The 27,788-nt window shown below is 41.8% G+C and overlaps 1 protein-coding gene and 1 long non-coding RNA gene across 2 annotated transcripts; one reads left to right on the top strand and one right to left on the bottom strand.

The window, feature by feature from the left end:
• Positions 1 to 146: 146 nt before the first annotated feature.
• TTC1 (tetratricopeptide repeat domain 1) lies at positions 147 to 25,902 on the top strand. The gene is made up of 8 exons (XM_064671698.1): positions 147 to 223; positions 1,061 to 1,390; positions 10,660 to 10,720; positions 11,955 to 12,067; positions 13,194 to 13,230; positions 14,981 to 15,129; positions 18,749 to 18,803; positions 25,602 to 25,902. Exons 2-8 carry the CDS (start codon positions 1,070 to 1,072, stop codon positions 25,733 to 25,735), a joined length of 870 nt encoding a protein of 289 aa, XP_064527768.1. The 5' UTR covers positions 147 to 223; positions 1,061 to 1,069; the 3' UTR covers positions 25,736 to 25,902.
• Positions 4,085 to 18,820, bottom strand: LOC135422505 (uncharacterized). Its single transcript, XR_010434507.1, has 2 exons — positions 18,694 to 18,820; positions 4,085 to 5,655 (listed from the first exon to the last, which is right to left on the bottom strand). It is a non-coding gene; the product is annotated as an uncharacterized LOC135422505 (long non-coding RNA).
• Positions 25,903 to 27,788: the final 1,886 nt, after the last annotated feature.

The raw sequence follows: 27,788 nt of genomic DNA, 5'->3' as shown, positions 1-27,788 counted from the left end.
ATTAATTAAAAATACAGGCAAGTTATATCACTTCGCCACCCTCCCCTGCGCTCCCCTCACGCCCCCTCCGCCTGAGGCAGGCGCGCGCCCCGCCCCGCTGGACTACAATTCCCGGCAGCCTCCGCGCGCCGCCTCTTCGCCCATTGGTTGTTCCGGCGGAAGCGGCGGCCGCGGGCGCAGGGGGCGGGGCGGACGCCGGAAGCCGGAAGCGCGGCCGGCGCAGGTGAGTGCGGGGCCTGGGGCTCGGGGGTACCGGGGGGTGTTTTGGGAGTCTGGCGGTGTCTGGAGCGATGGCCGCGGGTCCGCCCCGTGCCCCAGCGCCGGGACAGCGCTGCGGTGCACCTGGGAGCCGCGCACGGCACCCCCCGGGGGGGTGGTGGTGCGGCGGAGGGGCCGTGGGGCGGTTGGGGTGGGCGAGGAGCGCTGGGGGCTGTGTATGGGCTCAGCCTCTCGGTGCTGGGCCGGGCTTGGGAATCTGAGCTCGGGAATTCACTTACTCATGTCCGCAGTGTCCTGGACGTGTGTCGCTGCAGTGCTTAGAGTCGTGAATAAGTTGTTCCCTCCCTGAAGGGTCACAGTTTCCCTCAGGGGATGCCAAAAGTATTTTTAAGTACTTCATAGGCTTATAAACGTGTATAAAATAAATAATTGAGTTAAGTAAGTTTATATGTGTATAAATATCTAAAGGGGAGGTGTCAGATGAACCAGGCTCTGCTCAGGGGTGCCCAGCAATGGGACAGGAGGCAACGGGCAGGAACTGATGCCCAGGAAGTTCCACCTGAACATGAGGAAGAGCTTCTTTCCTGTGCAGTGACCAAGCACTGGAACACATTGCCCAGAGAGGGTGTGAGGTCTCCCCCACTGGAGATATTCCAGAACCTTTTGGATGCAATCCCGTGCCATGTGCTCTGAGATGGCCTTGCCTGAGCAGGGAGGTGGGACCAGATGAGCCTCTGTGGTCCCTTCCAACCTGACCCACACTGTGATTTGTTTGCTGACAAGTGTTTTATATGATCCTTATTGAGAGTTATTTCTTTCTCATTTCTAAACCCCCTCCCAGGCGTCCAGCATGGAAGAATTTAAAGATGCAAGTCCACCTGAAGAGTTGCTCAGTCACTTAAAGCTTTCTGACCGGAAATCTGCAGAGACTGGCACCAGAGATGCCCAGAACCCCCAGACCACTGGGAGTGGATGTGCCCCATCCCCAGGCCAAGATCCCACAACAGATGAGTGTTTCCATGACTGTCAGGACTCCTTTGAGGCAAAGGAAGCTGTGCTGGATGATGAAGGGAATGTACAGAACGGTGGGAGTAGCTCGAGGAAGCAGACAGAACTAGATGAAGAATACTTACTAGAACTAGAGAAAGATATGCCAGAGGAAGAGAAACAGGTAATCCAAAGCACCAGTGCTGAATGTAAACAGAGAGATTTTCAGTGCAGAGTTTTCGAATGGTCTGTGACTGACACAAAAATGGACCTTTAGAGCCCTCATGGGTCTGCTTTTACTGTTCTTAATTTCCTCTTTTAGGTAACAAGTATTTCTGTAGCTTTCCTTGCTGCTCTTAATCATCACATTCCATTGCAGATTTTTGTCTGCATTGAGCAGTGAGAGAAGTGACTGTGACTCAGAGATTACAAGAAACAAAAATCTCCCTGTTCCATGTTACTTAGTGTGTGTGCATCCATTGTTTCCCCTGATCAGCTGCAAGGTGCTTTTCCAAAACTCACAGCAGGTTTGAGGATAGTTTTCCTGGAAGGCTGGTTTATATAATCCAGCTAACTGGGATTAAATTTGAATGTATCCCTATGGATTACTTGAGCTTTAATCAAACAAAACAAAACGTGTGGGTTTGTTTACTTTCAGTGCAGTTACATTGGACAAAATGTTTGGGTAATATGTTGTGGGGAGTAAGGAATTGGGTCTTAGGGGAAGTCCAACAGCCTTTGGAATGGTGTTTACTCTCCTGTGAGTCTGTGTGAACCAATTTTTTGACTCTCAGTCAGTGGTGTCACTTGACAGCAGTTGGTTTTCAGGGTTCTAAGATATTATGGTCATCAAGTAGTTAGAAAAAAGAACTTTTTTTGTTCTGACTTTGATAAAACTTGTTAAATCACTTTCAGGATTAGACTGTTCACGTGAGTAATCCAGTGAATTTCTGCTGGTTGTTATTCTTGTGGCAGATAGTGGTAGGCTTTCTACTGATTTATGGATTTTTTTCTGGGTTTTTTTTCAACTTTAGTTGGCAAATATTGGGAGAGTAAAGATGCTGCATTAAAACCTGCCTCCCAACATAAAACTCTTCTCTGGCTCCCTGTCCTGGTGTTTAACTACACTCATACTGGAAACATTTGTCCTGTATTTGATTAGAATTTCTTTTATTGCAACTCCAGGGTCCTGACCATCTTGGGACCCTCTGGGAAGTCGGTGTCTTGTTATTGTTGTAGGAGGGAGTTTGTTTAATTTTGGGATTTTTTTTTGCACAGGGGGGACACACCAAAGCAGGGCACTCTCCACATGCAGCTCTCAGGTGTTGAACAGGGGGCAATAATCACTGTCTTTGACCTGCTCATCACACAAAAACATCTCCTTGCCCTTGTGTCTTTTCCAGTTTAGACTGAACAGTCCCTTTTTTCTCCTTGTATTTATTGCTTGCACAAGAAGCACTGTCATCATGAGTCACGCTGAGGCTGCTGCAGTAGCCTGGAACTTGAAGGCAACTTGAGAGTTTCAAGAAAAAATGCTAAAAACGGAGGGAAATTATGTCATGGAATTAAACCCCAGAAATTCTAGAGCAGCAGGCCTGGAAATTGGGTGTCTTAATTTTCATGTTGCTCTTGTTTCCGTTGTATTGTTGCATAATCATTTAATTTTACACCTTGATCTTTGCCTTCTGTCAAATGAGCAAAAGAATTGGGACTGTTAAATCTTTGCATTCAGCTTTGTGGAACTCCACTTAAAGGTGCTATGAAAGTGCAAAATAGTAACTGATGAAAGCTAGAAAGATTTCTTTAGAGAAAGTATTGAGGCAGCTGCAGCTCTCATCTTTCTGTAGGTTTTTTTCCAGTGGTATTGAGCAGTTCTGCCCTTCAGCTTGGCTTGTGATTATATCTGACCAAACAGGGATTCTGTCTCTCACTGTCACCATAAGTATTAGATTGGCAATTCTTTGTTTATGTTCCATAAAGAGCTTTCTGATTATATGAACAGTCTTTCAAATGTAGCTATTTTTTACAATAAAATGTTGTTGGTATCTCTTAAAAGCAGAGCTTGAGAAATCCTGAATCCAGAGAAGAACTAGAAGCTTACACAGCTGTTACAACTATCTTGCCCTGCACCACCTTGCATCTCTGTAGTAAGACCATGGGGATGGGCCATTCCTGAACTGCTGCTCCAACTCTTCTCACTGTACTTGGTGTTCATGGCTCCAAATTTATTTTTAAAAGTGAAACATTCTGATTATTAAAAGAATCTGTTAAATGATGCAGCTTTTAAGAAAAAATACTGCAGTCACAGTCTGCAAACAGTACATTCATTTATTCAGAGCTTTTAAAACTCCAAGTTACTCAAAAGATTTTTTTTTTTTTGGGAAAAAGGGCAACGTGATTGTTTTCTTTAAATTGCAGCTGCAGAAAATGAGGCAGAAATATTCAGGAGTGTTTATTTGGCTGCTGAGGTTGTGAGCAGACACTCAGCAGTGCTGTGTTTGCTCCTCAGGCAGTCCTTGATGGGTTATTCTCATCCCTCCACAGCCTCCTGTGTTGTGCTGGCCCACCTCTGTGTGAATGTGCACTGAACCACTCAGGGGAGTGATTCACATAAAAAATAAAGCTGTATTTTTAGATCAAGGGCAGTGCTGGTAAAAGCAGACATCAAACAGCAGCCTCGTGTTGGCACAGGGGGAGATGGATTCCATTAGAGTGCTTGTCTAAATAAGAAAAACTCCCTATGAACTGTTGTTGCAGCCCCAGCCATAAACTGTGGGCTCGGGTCATAGGGAGAGCTGGATGTTGGCCCTGCTCTGATCAAATTTATGGAGCTACACCTTAATAGATTGTTGGGCTTTTTATAAACTAAGACCAATGCTGTGTTTCAGCAGCTTTAATAAACGAGTTCTATCGAGTGTTGTTCCCCAGTAATAGGCTGTAGAAAAAGTGTCTCATTTATGCTGGAAGTGCAAAGGCAGATTCCAGTCCTTGTTCTGTGTATTTATGTGTATCCTGGTGTGCAAACTTCCACAGCAGCAGCTCTGAGTAGAAATACTCACTTGTGCAGAAGCTGCTGCAGAGTGAAGGAACAATTGTTTGTGTATTTTCTTCAGTTATATTTCAGGAGCCCCTTACAGTGAGATTTCTAATTTTAAGCGCCGGGAATTCCTCCCAGGGAAAACAGTACCAATACCATAAGAAATCTTCTCTGCACAATGAAGCAAAATAAGAGCTTGAAATGATATTAAGACACAAACCTGCAAGAAATATTCTGAAAAACAGATGCAGCATTGAGCCTGGTTATTTGGCTGGGCTTGCAACTCTGAGCTTTTTAAGAGTTAAAACCAAAATTGACTTTTATAAGGTTTTGTTGCTGTTTCCAAAGCATTCTGATTGCTGCCTCAGCAGAGGCACTGAGCAGTAAATTGCTTTTGATGCATTATAAACAGATTTTTCTGGTTAGTTGTCACTGACAGTGATGGCTTTGACGTTGGTCTGGTCTGCAGGATTAATCCAAGGACACCTAACAGCTGTTCCATGGTAATTGTTCCAGCCTTTCCCATCCTCTTCTGGAGGGACACCCATTAATTAGGAGTTTATCCAGTGCAACACTCTGAATCCTTCATTCTGAATCCTTCATTCTAAATCCCTCGTGCTCTTCCATCGTGACAGATGTTGTCTTGTTCTTTGGGCCTTGTCTGGCAAGGACTTATGCACCTGGCCTAGGAAGCTCTTTTTTTTGGATGTAGTACACTGCAATAAATATCTAATATTCCTCCAAAGCAGTTCCCTTCTCTGGGCTGTTCCATGTCCATTGCCATACAGCTGGCTGGAATCACAGTCCATGTCTGTTCTAACAGTGGGAAATGTGTCAGCAGGACAAGGAACACAGCTCTGGTAGAGGAGATTCTTCATTAGTGTCTTGTCAGCCACTCTGTTCCAATTAAGTGAAACTGATTTTGAGAAGTAGCATTTTTGAGTTAACCCTGAGATTTTTTCTGAGCTAAGCAGTAGAATTTCTTTCTTTTTTTCCCCTGTTTTGTGCAGAAGCTCAAGGATACGTAAGAGAATATTGTCTTAAGAAATTTCCTTTAAGCTGCCCTCCTCCTCACCCTTCCTTTCTTCCCTGTGCCTTCAGGTTGATCCCATTGTTCTCCATAAATAAAAGCTTATCTGTAGAATTGGCTTTTCCAGGGGTTGAACAAGTGCCCTGGGATTTCTTCTCCAATATAGGTGTAGTCATTCATTTCAGCATTTGGTGTTTTCCTAGTTTCATCTGTCCAATATAATATGTTCGATTGTGTTACAGTTGCTGGTTTTTTTCTGTAGTGTTTACTAAATAAAAGCCAAGGTTGCAAGCAAAGCACTGCAAGTTGTATTTTGGAACAGTCTTTAGGTGTTGATCACCTGGAGATGGTCTCAGAGCTCTTTCCAGGAAGAATTATGTGGCTGGACCAAAAAAACCCAGATTATTAATACATAAAATAATCCAAGTGACTATGTAAAATTTATTACATAAATTAATGATGAATACCAATAAGGAATATATATTTTGTTAACAATTCTCATCAGCACTCACAATTATTTTGTATAGCAATAAAACTTGCAAGACAGGTTTCGAAGGTGTCACAGTGCAATCTTCTGAAATATAATAAAAGGTGATCCCCTTATTCAAATTACCTGCTTTAATAACCTGAATCCAGTAGACAGTACAGCACCTACACTAAATATTTATTGTTTTGGTCAAATTGGAAGAAAAGATGAATTGCTGGACTAAACCTGCCTTGTCTTATGGCTTGCAAAATAGAATAAAACATCCTGTTATATTTTCTGAGTTAATGCAAGCTTGGAGAAGAACATTTGAGAAGTATATCTGTATCTGCTAGAGTAATTAATTCCAAGAGCTGGTAAGAAGAATTTTAATAAAATCTGGAATTATAATCTCCCTGTGTGATTTATAACTCTTTGAGTTACGTTGTTAAGCAAACATAGAAGTCTTTTGCTGGATGGCAATTTAATACAAAGAGTGAAGAACTATATAATTATCTTCTTTGAGTGCTGCTATCTGATTTAAATGCTGTATTCAGTTTTGCATTTTCCTGTCAAATTGAGCCCTTTTCCACTTGAGGTGATGGATTCAGTGGTCAGCTCCACTTTTTCTCCCCAAGGCTGTTGCCTCTGGAGCAGGATGAGTGAACGGCACACATTGTCACTCAGGAATAGTCAGCTAGTCTGGCATGTTAACTTAAGCTGTCAGAGAGGGCTCTGACCTCCTCCCTTATGTCTTGAAGTGCTGGTTCCAATGTTGGGAAAAGATGGTGATTTGGCAGTAGAAAGGCTGATGTGTCTTTCCCACGGATTACAGGGAGCAGGGATAGGCCAGGTCTTGACAGGGCTCGTTGCTCTGTGACCTCTGAACTGTCCAGGGCAGGTTTGGCTCTTTTCAAGATGTGAAAAAATGTTTTTTTTGAGGGGACTCCAACCTTAAATTGAAATTCAAATCCTTGAATGCAGGATACAGCAGTAGCTTCCCAAAACTGCAGGGGGAAGCAGATGACTGCTAATGAATGACTTAGAATTGGTATTCGAAGCTGAAAAGTATATTCCTTATCTGCTTAAATTCCTTGTTTCTGTGCCCCACTTGAACTCCAGTAATTTAAATTCCCTGCTTCTTGGCGACCTTCCAGAGGGGAGTGTGAGGGGCAGGTGTGCACTGTCACTGTGGGAATAGAGGAGAGAGAGCACAGTTTGCTGCTCCTGCCAGATTTGGAGCCAAGAACAGTTCCCTGGCAAAGGTGAATCAATTGATCAAACAAAATGCATAGGAACAGCCAGAGGAAGGATAGTTGGAATCGTTACAACCTGAGGGTGTTTGTCCTTCAGCTCCCACTGGCTCTGATTAAGGATTTCACTTCCAGCACTTTTATTGTATTGGTTATTTCCCATCCAAACAGGGAAAATGTGTAGGTTGCTCTCTTCTCTCATAGCAGAATAATGCTTTAAATGCTTTTGTTTTTAACCCTGTCAGAGTAGCTGAGGTGCAGGGACTGTATGTGATGGCCTTACTTTGGAATTGCCCTTTATTGTCACTAGGCCAAGGTGTCCTTTGTCATGACTTCAGATCAGACCTTTCTTCAGTACCGCTGACTTGCCAGGCAGGTTTGTGTTAAAAAACTAATTTCTTCTGAGTGTGGGATTGTGATTCAGTATCCAAATCTAAACATTTCTAATTAGATCCTTTACAAATCATTTTACTAGTTACAGGTAGTTAATTCCTTCTGGACTTTAAAAAATTATTTTTTTTTACTTTGTACTAACTGCCACTTGGAATTTGTCATCTTTGCATTAACAAAATTTGAAAAACAAACCCAAACCTTAAGATTTTACTGATTTTTAATAGCAGAAAATCGTAGAATGTAGCGTAAATTGTGGAAGTTGTGCCTGACCCCAATGTTGTACATGAGCAGCCTCAGGGAATGGAGTAGGGAGATGGCTTTTCCTTAGGCAGAGCATTCCAGGAGTTCAGGCTGACCTACTTCCCTGCTGAGGAAAGGGCAGCCTGCCCTGCAGCTACTGAAATCTTCTCCTGAAAAACGAGTGGGTGGGGACACTGAAGTGACATTGTGCAAAATTTGTCCCAGGGACAAGTCACTTGCAATTTTTTCCCTCTGGACTGATGTGATCACAGTAAACTGATGACCAGTCACCCTGCAGTTGTCCATGGAAGCTGGAAATTTAACATACTGAGTGAAGAGTTGTGTCTTCTCACAGTGGTTTAGTTTTTTGGGTTTTTTACCCTGAATTTAAATAGAACACAAGTTCTCCCCTGAGCAGCCCTTTCAGCTTAAATGTAAATTCAGCAGAATAATTGACTTTCTACTGTTTTGTGTTAGGATTTTCTGTAAAAGAAATGTATATGTGGAGGAATAAATAATGTATTTATTTCACAGTCACACAGCCTGCCTTTGAGGGCAATGCCTTTAGGATGTGAGGGGCTGATATATTTTTTTTATGCTTTTACATTTTGTGGAAAAGCCAGAGAAATTTGCTTTTATATATTGCTTATTGGTCAGTCATACTTTAAATGCAAACCCAGAGTGGTGCATGAGGTACTCTACAGACGTCACCTTTTTTAAGAATACTTTGAAAACTTAAACAGTTTGGAACTGAAACTCATAAAACAGGAATATCTTGAAAATGTTGGTCAGGCTCTAACAGAAATACAGGTTTTGAGCTAGGACTGCATTGCTGCTTTGCAGGGAGCTGAGTAGGTTGCAAAACCATACATGGTGCTCTTAAAAATGCTGCTTTGTTTCTTTGTTGTTGCTCCTTTTACTCTTCTTTTTTAATTTAAAGCTTATTCTTCTGAACCTTTCTTGCTGCAAATCACTGTTTATATTAGCATTTAATACATAACTAGGGTGAAAATTTTGTAATAATTTTAATAAAAAGAAACAAAATAATGATAACACAGGTAAAACTTTTCATCCAGTATTCCTTGGTTTTAGGCTTTCTGCCTCAGGAATAGTGTGACCACGCTGTAGTTCTGTTTATAAAAAAAATTCTTTCGTTCTTGTAGAGCTGTAACTCAACCCTGTGCTGCAGTGAATCAGCTAATGGCACTGAAAGGCCACTTCTAAATAGGTCATGAGCAATGAAGTCAGTAGGGCTTGTGTTTCAGGCATTTCTTTTCTTGAATGAGGGTTGTCTATGGAGATCTTTCCAGTAGGATCATCATCTCCAGACCTGTTCTGTGCTGGGATCTGGCTGCTTTGTTCACTGGTATGAAAATGTTGTGCCAACTTTGACTTTGTTTTAAAAACCCCTTTCTGTGCAGGCCCAGCTGTGTGTGACAGTGACTTTGCTGGAGCTCTTCTGTCTGTTCTTTGAAAATTTAGATGTAGCAGTTCCATATTCCCTTTGCTGAACAGCAGAGTCCTGCATATATACAAAGAATTCGGGATTTTAATGCAGCCTGAGCCTGAAGTGTTTAATTTGTATGCTCATATTTAGAAAGCCCATGGATATTGGTGCATTGTGGAAGGGTGTGGGTGGATTTGTTGGCCCACCCCAAGGAAAGGCATTTTCTAAATAGTGGGGCATGTTTTTGTCTGCTCTTTGTTTTGTGGTTTTGGGTTTTTTTTAAATGCAAGGAGCAATGAGTATTAGAAAACATATTTAATGGCCAATAAGAACAAATTTTATGATCTGGGCACCTATGGAAAGGGTGAGAAGAGATTTTGCTGTTAATTTTGTGTCACAACTGAGTGCTCTTCCACTGAGCCTGGTTTGCAGAGCATTGTGATCAGTTACTACCAAGGTGGAGACAATGGTCAAGGTGAATTAATTCCCCAAACCAATAAAAGCTGGAGGAGAGAAGCTCTGCTTTTGCATTGTTTGTCAGCTCCTTGGCATAGCTGTGAGTGGTGCAGTGCTCCACACACAGGACTATATTTAGCTGTTTCCAAGGAGATATTCTGTGCGATATTGATAATTGCATTAATCCTTGATTCACACAATCTGCAGGAAAGGAAACTGCTCCTTTCCCTAGTGCTGGCTTTTTAATTGCTCAGTGATCTGTAATTTACAGACACCTTGATTTAAGTCCTTTGTGTGTTGGGAGGAAAATCAGTGGTTAAATGATCAGTTTTCTACCATAGAAATGACTCAGGAACTCAAGCATCGCTTTTTGATGTTCCTGAGTCTTAAAAACAACTGCTTTGTTTTCACTGGTGAGAGGAATGTCTGCCTGAGAAACACTTCCACTGTCAGTAGGTTGAAGGGGTGGCTCCATGACATCCTGTGTTTTCTGTGTCAAAGGCAAAGAGCCCCCATGTCAACTCCTCTTGTGCCAAGATATTCATGGTTGAAAACACAACTCTGCTCAGCATGTGCAATACTCACTGTACAACAGAACAGTCCTCCTGTCTCTGGTTCTGATGGGTCAGTCACTCTCTGCCTAAGAAATCTTTCAGGGCAGTATCAGCCATGGACCTTTTCTAATGCAGCCAGCTCAATGTGCTTTGTACATCCCTGAAAGTAACTGGGGATTGCTGAGGTGGAATTATTTCAAGCAAAACTTTACATTTAAAAGATATTCTATATAGTTGACCTGCAGTGACTGAATTAAATTCAGTTGGAAAGGAGAACCAAACAGTCAGCTAAAATGCTAACAGATTGGTTTAAACCATGTAATTCACTGTGGATGCTCTTCCTGCACACTGGTGCCCATGAACTGGAGCTTTTTAATTGCCTTGTTGTTACACTCCAGTGTTTCATGGATATATAAAGTATATCATGTCACAGTGGCTACAAGCAAGCAAGCTTGGTAGTACTTAAAATTCTTCAGGTTATGTTTTATTCTGATTTCCATTCATACTTTATTTGGAACTACAGCTGACCTACTTGTTCATTTCAATTAAATACTTTGAGACATTGTCTTTTCTTTTGTAGAGAAGAAGAAAGGAGAGCACAATGCTGAAGGAGAAAGGAAATGAGCAGTTCAAGAAAGGAGGTGGGTTGATAATCTTTTAACACCTCATGGATGTTAGAGAAGCTTAGATTAATAGTCAGCCATCATGGTGATGTTGCAGGAGACCCATAGGAAGATTTCACACCTATCCTTGTTCATTTTTATCACATAATTCATTTTTCATCCAGCTCTAGAGAAAAGAAAGAGATACCAGACCTCCTTTAGAGTTGTTTGAATCGCAAAGACTTGGATTACTAAAGGAGGATTCCCATGAAAGCTGAGTGTTTGATCCAGGAACGTGGTACAGAACTGCCTTCCAAGTGCTGGGGTTTCTTACACTAATCAGAAAAGGCTTCCCCTGGACATTAGTTCAGCTAATGCACGTGCTTGGAAATGATGCAGGACTTGAGGGTCTGTAGCTCTCTTGTACCTTTGTACATTGCTTTTTATTAAAAAGCATAATGGGGGGAGTGGTTCTGACACCAGCCTTCCATGGGTGGAGGATTCACAAAGAAACCAGGAAATGCAGATTCCTATTTTCCTCAGTCAGCAGGGATACAACCAAGGAACTGTTGTACCCTGATAACCAGACAGTGGCCTTCCTGCTGGAGGTCTCTTATTGTGTGCTGAGAGAAAAGGATTCCTGGGGAATGATTTACCAGTTCTGGGAAGCATCAGAGGAGCAGGAGGAAACTGCCCAGCCCATGAAGGCCACAAGCCTGCACTGTTGGCTGAGTCATCTCGTGAAGGCTCATCCACAGCCTCTGCTTGATAAATTCTTTGGCAGATCTTTTCAGTGTGCCTGTGTCTGCCAAAGTGCTTCCTCATCACAAACACACAGCCTTTGAAGCACCTGTGTGGCAGTAAAATCTCTCTGCAGTTGCTTTGAACAGGTATCAGTGCAGTGACATGTTTCAGCACACGCTTCCCTTTGGATCAAGGATACACTTAATGTAAGGAGATTCTGCCTGTAAGGCTGGTACTCAAATAGAAGGAAACAATTTCAGGGATGAGAATTACACACACATCATGCTGCACTTGTCATACTGAGCTCAGGACTATATTACTGCTTTTATAAGGGTGTGAATTTCAAAATAATTGTGTTTGATCTATGTACTACTTAGTAATGTACTTAGAGAGCTGCTGCTGATTCTGGTTTAATACTGCATCATACATGGAGAAATGTTTCCAAAGAAATCTCAGCCATGTGGTTCATGAATTTGAAATAAATGGTTTGGTTTGGGTTTTGTTTTTTCTTTTTCTATTGCATCTGCAGATTATGGAGAGGCAGAAGACTCTTACACAAAGGCTCTGCAGATTTGTCCAGCCTGCTTCCAGAAGGACAGGGCTGTTCTGTTTTCAAACAGAGCTGCTGCAAAAATGAAACAGGTGAGTGTTCTTTTTATTCTGTGCAACCCTGTGTATTGATTCTATGACAAAGGCAATAATGAAGTGATTAGGGGTGCAGAAAGGAGGGCAAAGGATAAAGCTGTTTGCAGGTTTTCCTCAGTCTGTCCTCCTCCCAGTAGAATTCCTGGTACACTTGTTTTTACTGCAGATGAATACAAACCTGGAAGTTGCACTTGAAACAGAAAAATAGCACAGTAACTCCTGTTCTCAGTTTACCATCCTGGAAAAGCAGCTTTCTTGCAGTGTTCCTCCAGGACTGAGAGGTGTAGCTCTGTTTAGAAATGTACCTTGCAGCCATACTTAGGCATAAATAAATAAATTCTTACTCAGCATAGAGTATTCCTGTTTGGGTAGAATTATCTGATTTGCTGTTGGGATACTGAGCTATTTGAGCAGGCAAGAAAAAAAATAGAATAGAATCTGTATTAAAAGATGCGAGTGTATATTTCAAATATGAAAGCTGTAAACTGAAAAACTGATCCAAATGTTAACTATTTATATCCATGGGAAGCTAATCCAGTGGTCCCCAAAGGAGCCCAAGATGATACAAGGACTAGTGTATCTCACCAGTATAGATTGGTGGAACCCAACAGACCAACACCTTACTCTGAAAACTGATTCATATTTTTAATAACTTCCCCATAAATTTGTTCTTCCATACCTGCTGCTCCCATTTTAGTTTGTGAGGCATTCTTCCCTGAGACAGCTTCTGGTCATGGAGGAGAAAATATTGAAAGATTCCTACTACTCAGATCAACAGTACAAGCTCAGAACAGCCTGATTTATTTTCTTTAAGACCTTTTAGTTTAGATGAAAACAGGATCCCCGATTACACAAATATCCCAGTTCCTTGGAATGCCACACAAACCTGTTTATTTGCAGTTGTAAATAATCTGTTTCCCAAGAATCAGAGAATCACTGAGGTTGGAAAAGACCTCCAAGATCATCGAGTCCAACCTGTGACCCATCACCAAGTTGCCAACCAGCCCAAAGCACTGAGTGCCACATCCAGTCATTCCTTGAACACCTCTAGGGATGGGGACTCCATCACCATCATGAAGAAATATGACTTAAATCTAACAAAACTGTGTTGTGTTCTTTGTAGGACAAGACAGAAGCTGCTCTGAGTGACTGCACCAAAGGTACCACTTTTTTTTTCCTCTGTGTGCTGTACTTCTGCCAGATCTCTCCTGCATAAATTATGCCAGCTAGTGCCTTATTGCAGAGCTGTAATTTTGGGCACAAGGGTGTTTAAAGAATTTAATGGAAAGCTGTGATGGAACACACCTGATTTGTATTATTTCTTTTTTAAATGTCTATCAAATTTTTCCTGTCTGGAATAATTGTCTTGTACCAATAATGCTGCTCTTTGTACTTCTTTTTAAGAGGAAAGTCTTTTTACTATGGAAACTGTTTCCTTACACCTACTGTTTTAAACCCACTTCCACCTGCCATTCTCTGCCAAATCTTGGTTTAATCCCAGATTCCAAAGAACTGTGAGGCCTTATAGAGTTAAAGCATAATCAAGTCCCTTTTCTGCACAGCTTTGCTTTGTCACAAGGGCTTGTGCTCTCCCATTCTTGCCCTGCATAGTTTTCTCTCTGCACCTTCTGGTGGAATCATTTCAGCTGTGCTTTGCTTTATTGCTCCCACCCACTCACCCACACTCGAGTATTTGTTAAACTCCCCATGACAGCTGGGGAAAAAAAGCCCAAATTACCAATCAGAAAACTAATCCAGTGGCTGTGTGCCAGTACTGCTTGTACAGTAAATATGAGTTTGTACATGCTAAAAGTACTCTTGAAGGTACCAAATCCCAGCTGGCCTCTGTCACTGGGGGGTTTGACTTGCTTTGGTGGTGGTGCAGTTTGAAAAACAGTTCTAATTTTGTAGTGGCTGAAGGGGAATCAATCTGCTCTGCAGCAGAGAGACTTAAAACTGCCAGTGCCTGACACTCCCCAGGGACTTACAGACTGCAGTGCAACACTTGGAGCACAGCAGAGCAATTCACACTAGCCTGCACTTGCTGACTGTAGCATTGCCTTTGTCCTTCCAGAGGAAATAAGCTAGAATGTTTAGTTAGATAATCCTGGATTTAATTGTCCCTAGAACCATTTTAATGGGTAGTAATCACAAAATGGACAGACCTTTCATATTCCCTCTTTCTGTGATGAAAAATCTTTCATACACCCTCTTTTTTGTGATGAAGAATGGATTCAGGAGTTCTTGAGGAATTACCATTTGGAGGTTCCTGTTAAGTTTAGCATTCAGTCTGAACTGCTACTGAAAACAGTCATGGCTGCCAAGGGAACGAGGAGAGGAAGAGCTTAAATGCAGTTAGGATGCCCCTCTGCTGACTTGTAAAGCTAAAATAACTGGTTTTGGATTCCCAACCCAATTTTGACAGTTTGGTACTAAATTCAGAACAGCACCAGTAATTCTCCTGGAGTTTGTCTCAACTTGAACTGAGATAAGAATGGAAATGCTTTTTTTCCCTGCTATGTGTATCTTCAGGTATATTTAACTTTATCTGTGATCAAATAATATACACTTGTTAAATACACAGAAGCTGAAACATCTTACAGGTCCTTAAACTTTCTGAAGCATCACTTAGAATCTCTGCATATATAGTATTGCAAAATTAAATGTTTGTACATTATAAATCACTTCCATCTGTGATAGATTATGGACATTAAGTGAAATATGATCATTTGCATGAGACTTTCCCAGGCAGCTGTTTGCCTTTCTGAATTCTGACTTAGCTTTTAAGCTCTGCTTGATTCTAAGTTACATCATAAAGGTAACTTAAGAATTTAATACACACTTAAGAATTCATTTAAGGGGTGTAGAAATGTCTCAAGTAAAATACTGTGCTTTGGTTTTGTTTTCCAGCTGTGGAATTAGACCCTCACTATATTAGAGCTTTGCTGAGGAGAGCAGAACTATATGAAAAAACAGAAAAACTAGATGAAGCTCTGGAAGATTATAAGGCAATCCTGGAAAAAGACCCATCAGTTCATCAAGCCAGAGAAGCTTGCATGGTAAGCCTTTTGTACTTTGGCCTAACTTTACATCTAATTTTGACTTCCTTTCCTATTCTAAATATTCAATGCTGTTTGTTTAAGCAGCTTCCTGTGCAGTGGTATAACTGTTTTTTCAAGTCTTAACAAGTAGTGGTTTTCTCACCTGGTTTTACATAAGGAAGATTGAATGATCTGCCACAAATTCCATGACAGGTCTCTGGTCCATAAAGCAGAATCCTCCTTTTACCTTTGTAAAATGAGTGAAAGTAAATGTGTGTTCTGAGCTCTGAGCATCTAATGACCTGTTGAGCTGTTGAACAGCTCACACACACACACACACTTTCCAGTTCTCTGATCAAGGCTGTTAATTGTATTTCTGCATGTGCTAGAAGAGGTTGCCTGAACCTGCTGCATTTTAGTGCCATCATTTCAATACAGATCTGCAATTTGGAGGTCAGAGTAGAAGTACCCTGTAATGCAGCTCTTACTGGCTGGTTCATAACTGAGTGTCTGTCTTTCAGGAGAATTATTTTTCTGACTGGTTAATTTGCATAACTTTTTTTTTTGATGATTTGATTATATAATTTTGAGAATGGAAAAAAGACAGGATTCTCTCAGTCTGTATGCTTGTACCTACTTTAAAATGTTGATATTTTGTTTCTCGATTTAGCTGTTCTCCCTTCTTGTTCTCTGCTGTGCCTTCTGTGTGGATTGGGTAGTTTGAGTTATTTTACTAATGGTGACTGAAATCTGCCATTTATCTTCAAAACCTCAGCCTTTTCCTGCAGGGAAAGGCACTTTGTGACTAGCAAACAGCCTCTTCTGATTCAGTTACTTTCTTCTAATATAAAAAAAATCTGCAGCTTAGTAATTCCTGCAGCTCAGTCCTCTGTTCCAGTGTCCACTTTCACCACTTTCAATCAAATTACAAATACTTCAGAATGAAACATTTCTTGCAAAATCTTGGCCATATCTTTGTACGTGTAAGGAAGTGCTTTAAAGGCTTCCTTGGCTTTTAGGATGTGTCAGCTTGGATGAAAAAAGATCAACCCCTAGCACTTCCTGAAAGCCCAGCCTAACATGTAAATAATCCCTCCTCAGTGGGGATTTGAAGTCACTGCCACAACCTGCTGATTTGAGCTTTAAGTAACTCTTTGTGCAAAGCACCAGCAGGAAGTGATTTTTCTGGTGATATTTAGTGTGTTAATGCTCAGTGTGGAAGTAGCTCTGGATTTGACAAGTTCAGAGAGGCTTTTCACAAAGGTAGCAAGAAGGGAAGTCTGTTTTCTGCAAACTCCTCTTAAAGGCTGCTGCTCTTGTTTTTGGAAAGAGGTTATGGAGGCTCTGTTGAAAGGACAAATGTGGTAGAGGTGCAGCCAGACAGGTGTGGTTTTGAAGGAACATGTGCTGATGAAAGGCAGCCACTCTGAAAAATGCAGGGGTTGCCACTTTTTATCCAAGTGGGAGCTGCAAGGCATGGCAGGGGAATGGTTTGTGGACACCAGAGAGCCTGGGAAGAGCTGAGCAGGGAAAACAACAACCAAACTATTCCTTACTTATGTAAATGTAAATGTAAAAAAAAGAAAAAAAACAGTAAGGATAAATGGCTGCAATTTGAAAATATAATTCTTAGTTGGGCACCCAAATCTGTGCCAATACTTTATTTATAGCTGGTTAAATTTTCAAAGGGCACCATTATTTTAGTTCAGCTTCACATCAGTGAACCTGCAACGGATTCTACCCCAGAAAGAAAAAAAATTATTTGCATCACCTGCAAATTTGACTCTAAAACCCCTTTGAATGTGTTGTTACAAAAATATTTTTGAAAGGCTTAATTGTTTTAACTCTCCAATTGGGAAAATAAATCATTAGTAGTGATTCTCCCTCACCCTTTCCCCATACTGTGGTGTTGTAAGTGACAGATTAGAAACGGCCTTTATGGCATATTAGGCAAGAAATCTTGCCTGAAATGATTTCCTTTGGGACTGGATCAGTTGCACTGATGGTGGAAAAATATGCTGCTTAACTGTGTAACTCCTGTTATGGGTAAGGGTGTGATTCCACAGAGCAGCTGAGCTGACCTGCAAACCTTTGCTGCCTGCAGGGCTGTGCAGGGGCTTCCCTTGTGCCAGGGTGGGACCAGCTCAAGGCTGGACTGGCTCCCCAGGGCAGTGGGCACGGCCCCAAGGCTGCCAGAGCTCAAGGAGCGTTTGGACAATGCTCTCAGGCTCCTGGTGGGATTGCTGGGGTGTCCTGTGCCAGGCCAGGAGTTGGACTTGATCCCTGTGGATCCCTTCCAGCTCAGGATACTCTGTGATTCTCAGTCTGACTCTCAGGAATGGCTGGATCTGTTTAGGCTGGTTGGAACCTCCTGAAAGTACAGACACTGCCCTTTATACCTCAAGCAAAACCATCATTTTCTCTCAGAGACTGTGCCTCTTAATAATCTCACAAAAGAGCCCTTGCTCAGTCCCCAGTGAATCATAAGTGCTGCTGTTCCTCCTGGCCATCTTCCAGGAATATTTTAGAATAATCAGTGATTTATTCTTAATTTTTGTGGCTGGAAGTGCAGAGGTTGACTGATACACGTACCTTCTGCTCCTTGACCTCATTTTTCCAGGCAGGGCTCACATGTGGTGCAGAACACTTTGTACAAAATGCCCTCAATTTACACTGCAGTGGGATTTAGGATGTTCTGCCCCGAGTTGGCCCTGCTCTTTGTCAAGTTTCAGGGGAGAATGAATCTATCAAGGCTGAAGCTTAAAACTTCTCTCTTGAAAAATCATTAGGGAAATCCTGACAGTTTTATACTTCTTAAAGTATTCATCATAAATCTCTAAATTTCACCATAAACCAATTTCAGCTGTAATGTTGACACCACATATGTGGTTAATGTATCTGACATGTAGGAGCTTTGCTTTATTGGAAGGTAAAAGTGCCTCTGCTTTGCAGAAATATCACAGCAGTTTTTCCCCCTCGCTGGCAATGAAAATGATGCAGCAAGAGAATCTGCAAATTTGCCCCACTCACTGTTACAGCAAATCTTCCTCCTTTCTGTACCTAGAAATGATTTCATATCCTGCTTTAGGGAGTGTCATGACCTTGTTAAATGACAGATTTAAAATAATAAATACACAGTAGTTCTTTGCTTTGACTCCTGATTTGGTACCTGCTCTGGTATTTCAGCTCTGTTTATATTTCAGGAGTGCAGGACTGGTTTTCTGATTTAAACCCTGGTGTCACCACTTCAGTTACTTTTGAACCTTCAATGCCAAACTAACCGTTTTGAAATGATCATGTTTTGTGGTCAAATAATCCCTATTGCTGCTTTCCTGAAGGTTTAGTGATATGGAGTCGATGTTTAGGTTTTGTTTTTAACAGGTGTGTAAATGTTATGTGAATTTTTAGCTTCCACACAGTTTTTGAGGGATTGGCAGGGCAGATAAACTGCTTTACCAGAAGCTGTACTTAGAGATAAGTATCACAGGCACCAGACAAACAGGTGTCCATAAGCACATACAAATACATTTCTGGAGTGAGAAATGTATCCTGGATATGTGTATAAAAATCCCATCATCTTACCCTACAGCATTATTGAAAGCATGGGTCTGATTCCACTTTTTCTCTCTCTCCACAGCGATTACCGAGACAAATTGAAGAAAGGAATGAAAAGTTAAAGAAAGAAATGTTGGGTAAGTAGCATGTAAATATAACTTCCATAATAACCTTCATAGACTACTGGGAAAAAAAAAGATAAAAAAGCATGAATAGAATCTCTTGTGTAAAATTTAAGAAGGTAAATCTTAAAAGAAATATTTGCGTTAAACAAAACTCCTGATTTCTTTGTAGTTCTCTGTTTCTTGGTGTCACCTACAGTAAGTGCTGGCCAAAATAATTCTCCCAGAAAGAAAATTACATTTAAAGAAAGGATACTTAAGACCTTCTAAAACAATTTAATATTGAAGTATGTAAAAGCTGGGGAAAATGGTTTGAAACAGACCAACTGCTCTGCCCTTTCCCTGCAATAAACCTTCAAAGCAAACATTCCCGTGGAAGGGATAAACCAGGGCTTTCACCAAACCTTTATGTAAAACAAGTCACCCAGCTGTAATAACTGAGGGTGTTTGATCTTGTGTCTGAAGAAATAAATTTGATTCTTTCTGTGGCACTTCCAACCTATAGACCTCCAAGTCTTCATGTTTACCTTGTTTTATACAGTATTTCATTACTGTTTGTTTGGAGACTGAATTAGATCTACCCAGGCCTTGTGTGATTACATTTCCTAATGGCACAGTTCATTGTGTCTTGATTCTTTACAATTCTACAACAAAGGACGTGTTTGTAGAAAAGATAATTTAATTAATACAACTCATCTGAATGTCTGTGCCCCCCTCACCATGTTGTGTGGTATTGCTTGGATAACATCTTAACTGGGCTGATGTATTTGAAAAGGATAAGTACTTAGAGTGCCCAAGCAAGGTTGGTTTTCCTGTGTAACATTAAGTACAAATGAAATAAATAAATAAATAAATAGATAGATAGATAAATAAAACAATTATATGGTTAAACTAACACTTTTGAAGGGAACCTCTTGCCAGAAAAAGGCTGCTGTCAACGTTGTCTCCTCATTAACAGGGTTAGTTAATTCTTACAGGTTCAGGCATCCTTGTGCTTTTTCAAGTGAGGGGTTTTTTAATATAGATTTTTCATTTGCACTGTTTAGAAAACCCACACAAAAGAGCAAAGACCAGTGACAGTGTAAGAGAGACTGTACCTGCCCTGCTTCAGAAACAGCTCTCAGGAGCTCTCTGCTCATTCTGGGTGTGACAGGCAGGAGATGAAATGCTGTTTCAACATGAGTAGGCTTGGAGGGTTTGTGATGGGAAGGGGAAGGCAGGGTTTTGCTGTTCTGCAGAGAATCAGGTTAAATAAACTCAGCCTGTCTAACTCTGACACTGATTCTTAATATATTTAGGAAGAAGAGACTGTTTCAAGGGCTTGTGCTGAAGCTGATATTTTTCTGTAATTTCTTTTCTTGATCTGCAGACACTGATTTGCTCTTGCTTTGTACCTGCTCTGACCTGGCAAAGTGTCAGTGAGGCTTTCTAAGGCTTTAAGGATCAGATTCTGTTTCCACCATTGTACTTAGAACAAGCCATAAATAAAGAAGGTTGATAGTGCTATAAATAAATGAGAAATGCAGAAAATCTCCAGAAGGATCAGGCCCATTTGTAGGAGATGGGATGGGTCTCAGCACAAAATAATATGAAAATTCCTGATCTTTTTTGAACTCTAAAGGGCCTCACCAATCACAAAGGATGAAACAATAAATTCAAACCTGGTTCTATACTGCTATTTTTTTGCCTAGATTTCAGACTATTTGTGATCTTTTTTAGAAGGGTTAAAACTTTAAAAGTGGCAGTTAGCATTGCAGAAATGAACTGGTCGTTTGGCAACCAGTTCAAAAATTTTAATTGGGTTCTTAAGAAATAAATTCCTTCTCAATGATGTTACAAACATACAAGGAGTTACAAAAAGCCAGGAGAACCAGACTAAGAGTGGACAGTACAACATATAACCTTGTGTTCATCCACAACCTTTGTGTGTGACAAAGGATTCATCTAAATTGTCACATGTGTTGTTAAATTAGATGGTGTCAGTGAGGCAGGTGATATTATATTCTTAGCACTGCTTGTGGTCCCCAATGTAACACAAACTGAGGGGGATTCTATAATTTATTCTCTGAATAGAACACTTGAAATTAAGTCAGGAATATGTGCAGCTCATTTTCTTAAGTGTTGTGAGATTCCCTATATCTTGTTGGTAAGAGAGACAGTGGTGAGGTCATGGAGCTACCCTTGGAGGCCTGGGAATGAAATACTTCCTAAGGTTTACAAACTGCTCCTATTCTGTCTGAGGTCAGGGAAAAACCCTTACAATGAAGAAGGAGGGTTAGATGGGAATTCTGGAAGACGACAGACTTGATATAGTGTGGTGGTTATGAGATTCCTTTGGACTGTTTTTGTTGCACAGTGTATTTGTTCTGAGCTGTTTCCGCTTGTCTTTTTCCAGATCTTTGTTAATGCTGTTTCCCAAGGGAGTTCTGTGTCAGGATAGACAATGGCTTGTGGCAATCTGTCAGGGGATGCTCTGACTGAGGGTTCAGCAGTGCTGGGTGCCTTCTTGACTTCTCACAGGGTCAGCTCAGGTATCTGGGTTGTACTGCAGATATTTTGGTTCCAGGAGACCAAGTCAGATGCACCCTAATAGTTCCAGGCTAGGCCTGCTCCAAGAGCACTGATACTAAATTGAACTTACCAACAAAATCTTTAGAAAGAATGTCCCAGTTCATGCTTTGGCTCCTTTGAAGTTTGGATATTGAGTTGGTCCTTGTCTTAGTCAATGAATCAGCCAAATAAATGCTAAGCTTTTATTCTTTCACTAAAACAAATCCAGAGGTACCCAACTAACTCCCACTGTCCTGAAAACTGGAGCTGTACATAAACAAACCAAAATAAATAGAGTGCATCTTCTTCCCTCCCCAAGTGTGTTTCCTGTTTTCCAGTGCTACAGCTCATTACCACATAGTTTGTCAGAAGCTGAAACCACTTCTGAAGTGATTGTGTGTAAATAAGTCAGAGTACACATTCTTGGCTAGATTTTTCCTTCCTGACTACCTAAGGAGGAATTCTTGTGTGCAAGTGGTGCTGCATGTGACTGATGAAGTCAATGTCACTAGAAAAATCCTATTTTGTGGCCAAACCAAGTCCATTTGAGCTGTGTGTTCTGCAAGGATCTTACTTTTCCAAAGCTGACGTTTGTATGTGTAAGTTATTTTCATGTTTTCCATTCAGCCTTTGCAGGTCAATTCTTTTGTCACTGAAGTTTGCTCAGGCTGAAGTGACCTCTGAGTTCCACATCAAAGAAAGCTTACCTTAGAGCACATTTGGGAAGTAGCTTTGAAATCCATTTGGATCTTTCCCTTTGTGCTTTCATAGAATGAGTATCCTCTGCCTCAGTGTCTGTCCAAGAATGTGAACACACAGTGACCATTTTCTCTCTTCTTTTGTATTTCTCTTCTGACTTCAAAGCCAATGATTTCCAGCTCTTGTGCAACAAGCAAGTCTTGTTTAGAGATACTATAATTGTTGTGATAACTAGGACCACTCCTTTGAGGGTGTGAGGAGAGGGGAAGTTTGGATAGTTAGAAGAGCTTGGGGGGTGTGACAACAATACAGCTACAGGGGAACCAAAGATATTGGATACAAAAACCTGGGATTGAACTTGCCAATGTGTGTGTAGCCCATCTTACACACACAGAGTTCATCAAATCAAATTAAAAACTGGATAAATGAGTGCCTTGCAGAAAATAGGGAACTGTACTGGATTATCAGTGTATTGCTGGGAAGGCTCTCAGAGCACATCACTGGGCCTTCCTGACAAAAAGAGATTTTCCAGCTACCTGAGATCAGCAAAAATATTTATAAGGCTTCATACCTAGAGAATTATGTTTTCTGGGGGTTTTTTGGATACTGAAGGTTATGTTGTATTTACAACTAAGCTGCTAAATCCCAATAGTGCATATAGGGATGTCACTTTAAATAGATAAACCAGAGCTAATATACAGTTTCCTACAGTTCAGTCCTCAGCATTTTGGGGAAAGGAGAAAGATTTGCCCTTGCTGTTTTTATTGCTTTAAAAATGTTGGTAGTACAGAAAGTTACACAGAGAGGAGACCTCATCAGGAAATCTTTTTTTATCCAAAAAAGAATCTTAACACAAACAATATGTAGCTTTTCAACTTCCAAACACCACATTAATACCAGCAAATAAACTAGAATTATTGCCAGAAAGACTGAATAGCAATTAATTTTGGCTGTTAATGTAAATTGTGAGGAATCTTATCCCGCATTTGCCTTTTTCAATGGGGTGTTGAATTGCAGTTTAGGTGAGTGATGAATCACACACTTCTGAGGCCTAAATTGATTTTTACCAATGAGTTTTCTCTTTAACCCCTGAATATTGCTTTGTTGAAGAAACTTAATGTGCTGGAGTTGCAGATGAAAAGTAGACATAGTCTCTCTAAAATAAAAAGAACAAAATCTATGAAAATAAGGTCTCAGAGAGGAGAGTGTGACCCTGCCTGGGGACAAGGAGTGTGTGATGGCTGGGAACTCTCTGCAGCTGAGTTCCAGCCCCACGTGCCTTTTCCTTCCTCCAAGCACAGGCTCTGTGCTAAGAGAGCTTTTCTTAACTACAGGTCCTAATTTAGGGATGAAAGGAGGTGGGGGAGGAGGAAACACTGTTTCTCTACAATGATGGGTTTATGTGTGCCAGGAGCAGCTCTGGGCTGGAGTTCCCGGAAAAGCCAAGGCTTTCTTCTGCCTCATTAACAATTTATATTCAGTGTGGCTGCCCCAGAGCCATTGCTGTCTGTGGAATGAAGTGATAGAACAGGAAGGTGACCTGTGACTGTGTTGTTTGAATTATTCAGTCGCAGTGAGATGAAGAATAAAGTACTAAATCTATCATATGGTCTCGGTTCTCCCAGAGAGCTGCCCCAGCTGCAGGATCCCGAGGCATCTGGGATGTGTTTATTGGCTCTGGAGTGCCTGGAAAAGAGCATCGTGCTCCCTGCAATTAGAAAAGACCTTTCACAGTTTCCTGACACAGGCAAACCAGCTGCAGGGCCTGGGGGACTCCAGCCATGCCAGACTCTGCCAGGCTTCTCCCACCACACAAAGACACGTCTCACCCCAAACCTGAAGCTCAGCAATGACCAAATGTTTGCCCAGAAGTACAATAGCAACTATTCCTGTCACTCACAGAGATGCTACCAAACAACTTCATGGTTTTATAACCAAAATGCTTTTAGAGTGCAGCATAAAGGTATGAGGTTAATAGTTAACTTACCTTAAACAGGGTGTATCTTAAAAAAACCCCACCACCAGTACAAAGAAGTTAATCCAACCTGAGCTGCTCCCTGGAGTGACTTTGGCCAGATCCCTGAACCGCCTCCTGTTAATCCTCACATTAAAAAACAATCAAATTGAAGAAAAATTGTCTCACCACTCAGCTGCTTTGGTAGGGTCAGGGGTAAGGTTGGCTTTTTTTGAGGCTTGGATATGTTCTGTTTTGAGCACAGTCACAGGCAAAGCACACATCTTGATCTTTCTGTAAAGAACTGACACAGGGCTTTCCTGCTCGTGTTTCTGTACTTCTTTCTCCCTGCTGTGAAGTTGATAAGGGGATAGAGCACCTCCCCCCTGGAGACAGGCTGAGAGTTGGGGCTGTTCAGCCCAGAGAAGAGAAGGTTGTGTGGAGACCTCAGAGCCCCTTCCAGTATCTGAAGGGGCTACAAGGAAGCTGGAGAGGGACTGTTCATCAGGAACTGCAGTGACAGGACAAGAGGGAATGGCTTCAAACTGACAGAGAGTAGGTTTAATTAGATATTGGGAAGAAATTCTTCCCTGTGAGGGTGGTGAGGCCCTGGCACAGGTTGCCCAGAGAAGCTGTGGCTGCCCCATCCCTGGAAGTGTCCAAGGCCAGGTTGGATGGGGCTTGGAGCAACCTGGTCTAGTGGAAGGTGTCCCTGCCCATGGCAGGGGGACTGGAACGAGATGAACTTTAAGATCCCTTCCAACCCAAACTATTCCATGATTCTACTGCTCCAGTCTGGCCTAGCACCAAACAGAACCCAGGTGAAGTGACCACAGTGACAGGTGTTCCCCATGACTGGAAGCACCTCAGGTAGGAATAGGTGTGGCATTTGCATGTTTTCTTACAGGACTGTGGCTGCTGCAGCTGCTCAGGTGGATTTTCTGTGTCAGCTATTGCTGTTGTCACATTCAACTCCCAGCAAAACAAAATCCATTCACTGCCCTGAGGGATCAGTGCAGGTGGAAGGCTTTGGGGAGGTGATGTGTAGTCTGGGGATGCAAACCCAGGTTAGGCTTCAACTTGTCCAGACCTCTCTTGTTTGTTCTTTGGGAAATCAGTCTACAGTTCATCAGTGAAGCCAGGAGGAAAATAATGTTTTTCTTGGAAAACTGACCATCTTCCTTTGTCTTGTCATGCCAGGGGCTCAGTCACCCTGTGTTCAGCCAATAGTGAAGTTGTTACCTCTGCTTCTTTTTTCATTTCATCTATTCTATCATTTCTATATATGATTTTTTTTAAAATATGTCCTTTTGTTGTTCTTCTCCTCTTATAGGTGTAGCAAGATTAATTTTCTAGAGTGAGAAAGCCTGTATGATACATATATATTGACAGAAGTCTTTAGATTTTATTAACTGTCATACCCTGTGAATATTTAACAATGATTTCTAATTCCTGCTAAGAGCCTAAATATTACCAAAATGCAGAAATTTCCACAGCATTACCTGAAATTAACGGGTAAATCAGTAGAGCTGGACTGTAGTTGGGCATAATTCAGTGGGAGTTTTCTTTTTGCTCAGTTCTCACCGTGTTCTCTTGGATTTTCATTGCAGGCAAACTGAAGGATCTTGGGAATTTAGTTCTCCGCCCCTTTGGCCTGTCAACAGAAAACTTCCAGATAAAACAGGATTCATCAACTGGCTCATACTCCATCAATTTTGTTCAAAACCCAAACAACAACAGATAACATGGATTCAGTCTGGCTCTGCCTGTGTTCTTGCACGTCCCAGCGACAGGATCCCAAACACCCTTCACCCTCCCCAGGGGATGAGACTCAGTATATTCATTTTCCTGCTTGTGAAATTATTTGCAATGTGGATGTAAAGCAAGTCATTTGACTTCTCGTAGTGATAACTGTGTCCAGTGTGTGATTTATTATTTTTTAAAGTATTTTTTCCCTTCCCGTGTGGTGTTTGGCTCATCCAAAAGGGAGGTACCTTGTTTTAGCCCACTCAGTGCTGGCAACAAAATTCTAGGAAGCAGTTCAGGTGAATCCAAACACTCACCCACCTGAGGCCAGGAACAAAGGCTCGTGGTGTCCTGGGAATTAGGGAATCCACTCAGCAGGTGGTTGTGACTGGCAGCACCATGGACACAAGCTCTGGAATCCTGGTTCTTTGTAATAAAGGCTTGGTGGTTGTTTGGTTTGTGAGGTTCTTGCCTTGTTTGAGTCCTTCTCAGGGTGGTTTTGTTGTTATAAGTGCTTCCAGCCACTCACAAATAACACACTTGCAAGACAATAATAATTGGAAGCATTTGATTTTTTGGCCTTGCTTAGAGCAATATTAGTAATTTAACCTGAGGCCACCCTCACAGCCCAGTTTGTGTACTTGTTATTAATTTTTCTGAAGGCAACAATGAAATTTTGTGCTTCTTTACACCTACACACTTTGTCATGGTACCATCAAATTAAATTTGCTTGTGTGAGATTCATTCATATTGCAGATATCCACAGTGGCAAACATGAGCTGATTGCAAAAGGTCTTTACAGTATCCTGGACCTTGAAGAGTTTGAAATATTTATAGAACAAGGTCCCCTTTGAGGTCCCTCCAACCCAAACCAGTCTGTGATATATAAATGGGTTCTGCTGAGGTGGTTCATTCAGATTTTGGAGAAGGTGCCTTTTGTAATTCCTGCTTTCTGGTTTTTATCAATGCTGAAGTGTTTACATTGGAGACAGATTCTTCAGTTGTCTCCATGCAGGTTTCAATACATGATGTAATTAAATAATTAGCAGTGGCTGTCTTGGCTATTGGGTGTCATCTTGAATTCGTTTCAGGAAGTCTCTGTATGTGTCTGAAATTAAGGAGCTCCAGCCTTTCACTAACAAGCCTGAAAGGAAAAGCCTTTCCAGCCACAGTGGGTTTGGTGCTTTATTTTCATTTTTGTCTCTGCAGCTCTGGAGGGTTTTTTTCATCGTTTAACTCTGTCCTGCTGCATTTTTAATTTAGTACCTGCTTGTGAACTGTCTCAAGTCTGCAGTGAGTATTAAGTCTATGGGAATTAAAATATCATTGTCAGAAGAGGAGAGAAGCCCTAATTTGCAGCCTGGGCATCCTCCAACATCTTCTGCATAATTAAAATGTCACTTAAGTAAATAACAACCACCAGCCTCTGGGATTTCCCTGTGCTGCAACTGAGACTGAGACTTTACTGGAGTAAAGTTTCTGTGCAAGGCTGAATTTCCTGCAGTGGTGAAGTTGAGGCAAATGGTTTGGTGTGTGGATGGGAGGATGTATAGAAAGATTTTGCCCCTCAGAGCTGCTGGAGAAGAGGTTGCCAGGCAGAGGCTGACCTGGTCCAGGCCTGTGCAGGACTGGGGGGCTGATCAGCTGTGGAACCACTGCTGTGGAACCTGAGCTGAGCTCTTCAGCTTCAGAAAAGGCTTAGAGGCTTGAGATCAGTATAAATGTTAATAATATTCCCTAAAACCTGGAACACCACAGAGCAAAGGTGTCCAAGCTGCTGCAGGGGAGCCCTGGGCAGAGCTGGGCTGGGCTGAAACTCCTAAGCTTGGCTTGTGCCCAGACTGAGGCACTCAGGGATGTGTGAATGAGCTTCCCTTGAGCTCCTGGTGCAGCAAGGCTGGGCAGGGGGGTCTGTTCCTGCTTTCCCCACAGTGGGAAAGCAGCTGGCCCTGGAAGCAGCTCAGTCTGTCCCTGGAAGCAGCTCAGTCTGTCCCTGGAGCCCAGCAGCCCACAGGGCTGGAGAGGGGCAGAGAGGTCAGCTGGGCTTTGCC

Source organism: Pseudopipra pipra, chromosome 15 (genome assembly GCF_036250125.1).
Source record: "Pseudopipra pipra isolate bDixPip1 chromosome 15, bDixPip1.hap1, whole genome shotgun sequence".
Classification (NCBI taxonomy): Eukaryota; Metazoa; Chordata; class Aves; order Passeriformes; family Pipridae; genus Pseudopipra; species Pseudopipra pipra.
The sequence above is the reverse complement of the archived record's forward strand: the minus strand, read 5'-3'. Positions and strand labels throughout refer to the sequence as shown.

Coding starts and splice junctions, on each gene's coding strand:
- TTC1 (XM_064671698.1), top strand. CDS start 1,070: ATGGAAGAATTTAAAGATGCAAGTCCACCTGAAGAGTTGCTCAGTCAC. Junction 10,721..11,954: donor TGAGCAGTTCAAGAAAGGAG/GTGGGTTGATAA, acceptor TTGCATCTGCAG/ATTATGGAGAGGCAGAAGAC. Junction 12,068..13,193: donor CTGCTGCAAAAATGAAACAG/GTGAGTGTTCTT, acceptor TGTTCTTTGTAG/GACAAGACAGAAGCTGCTCT.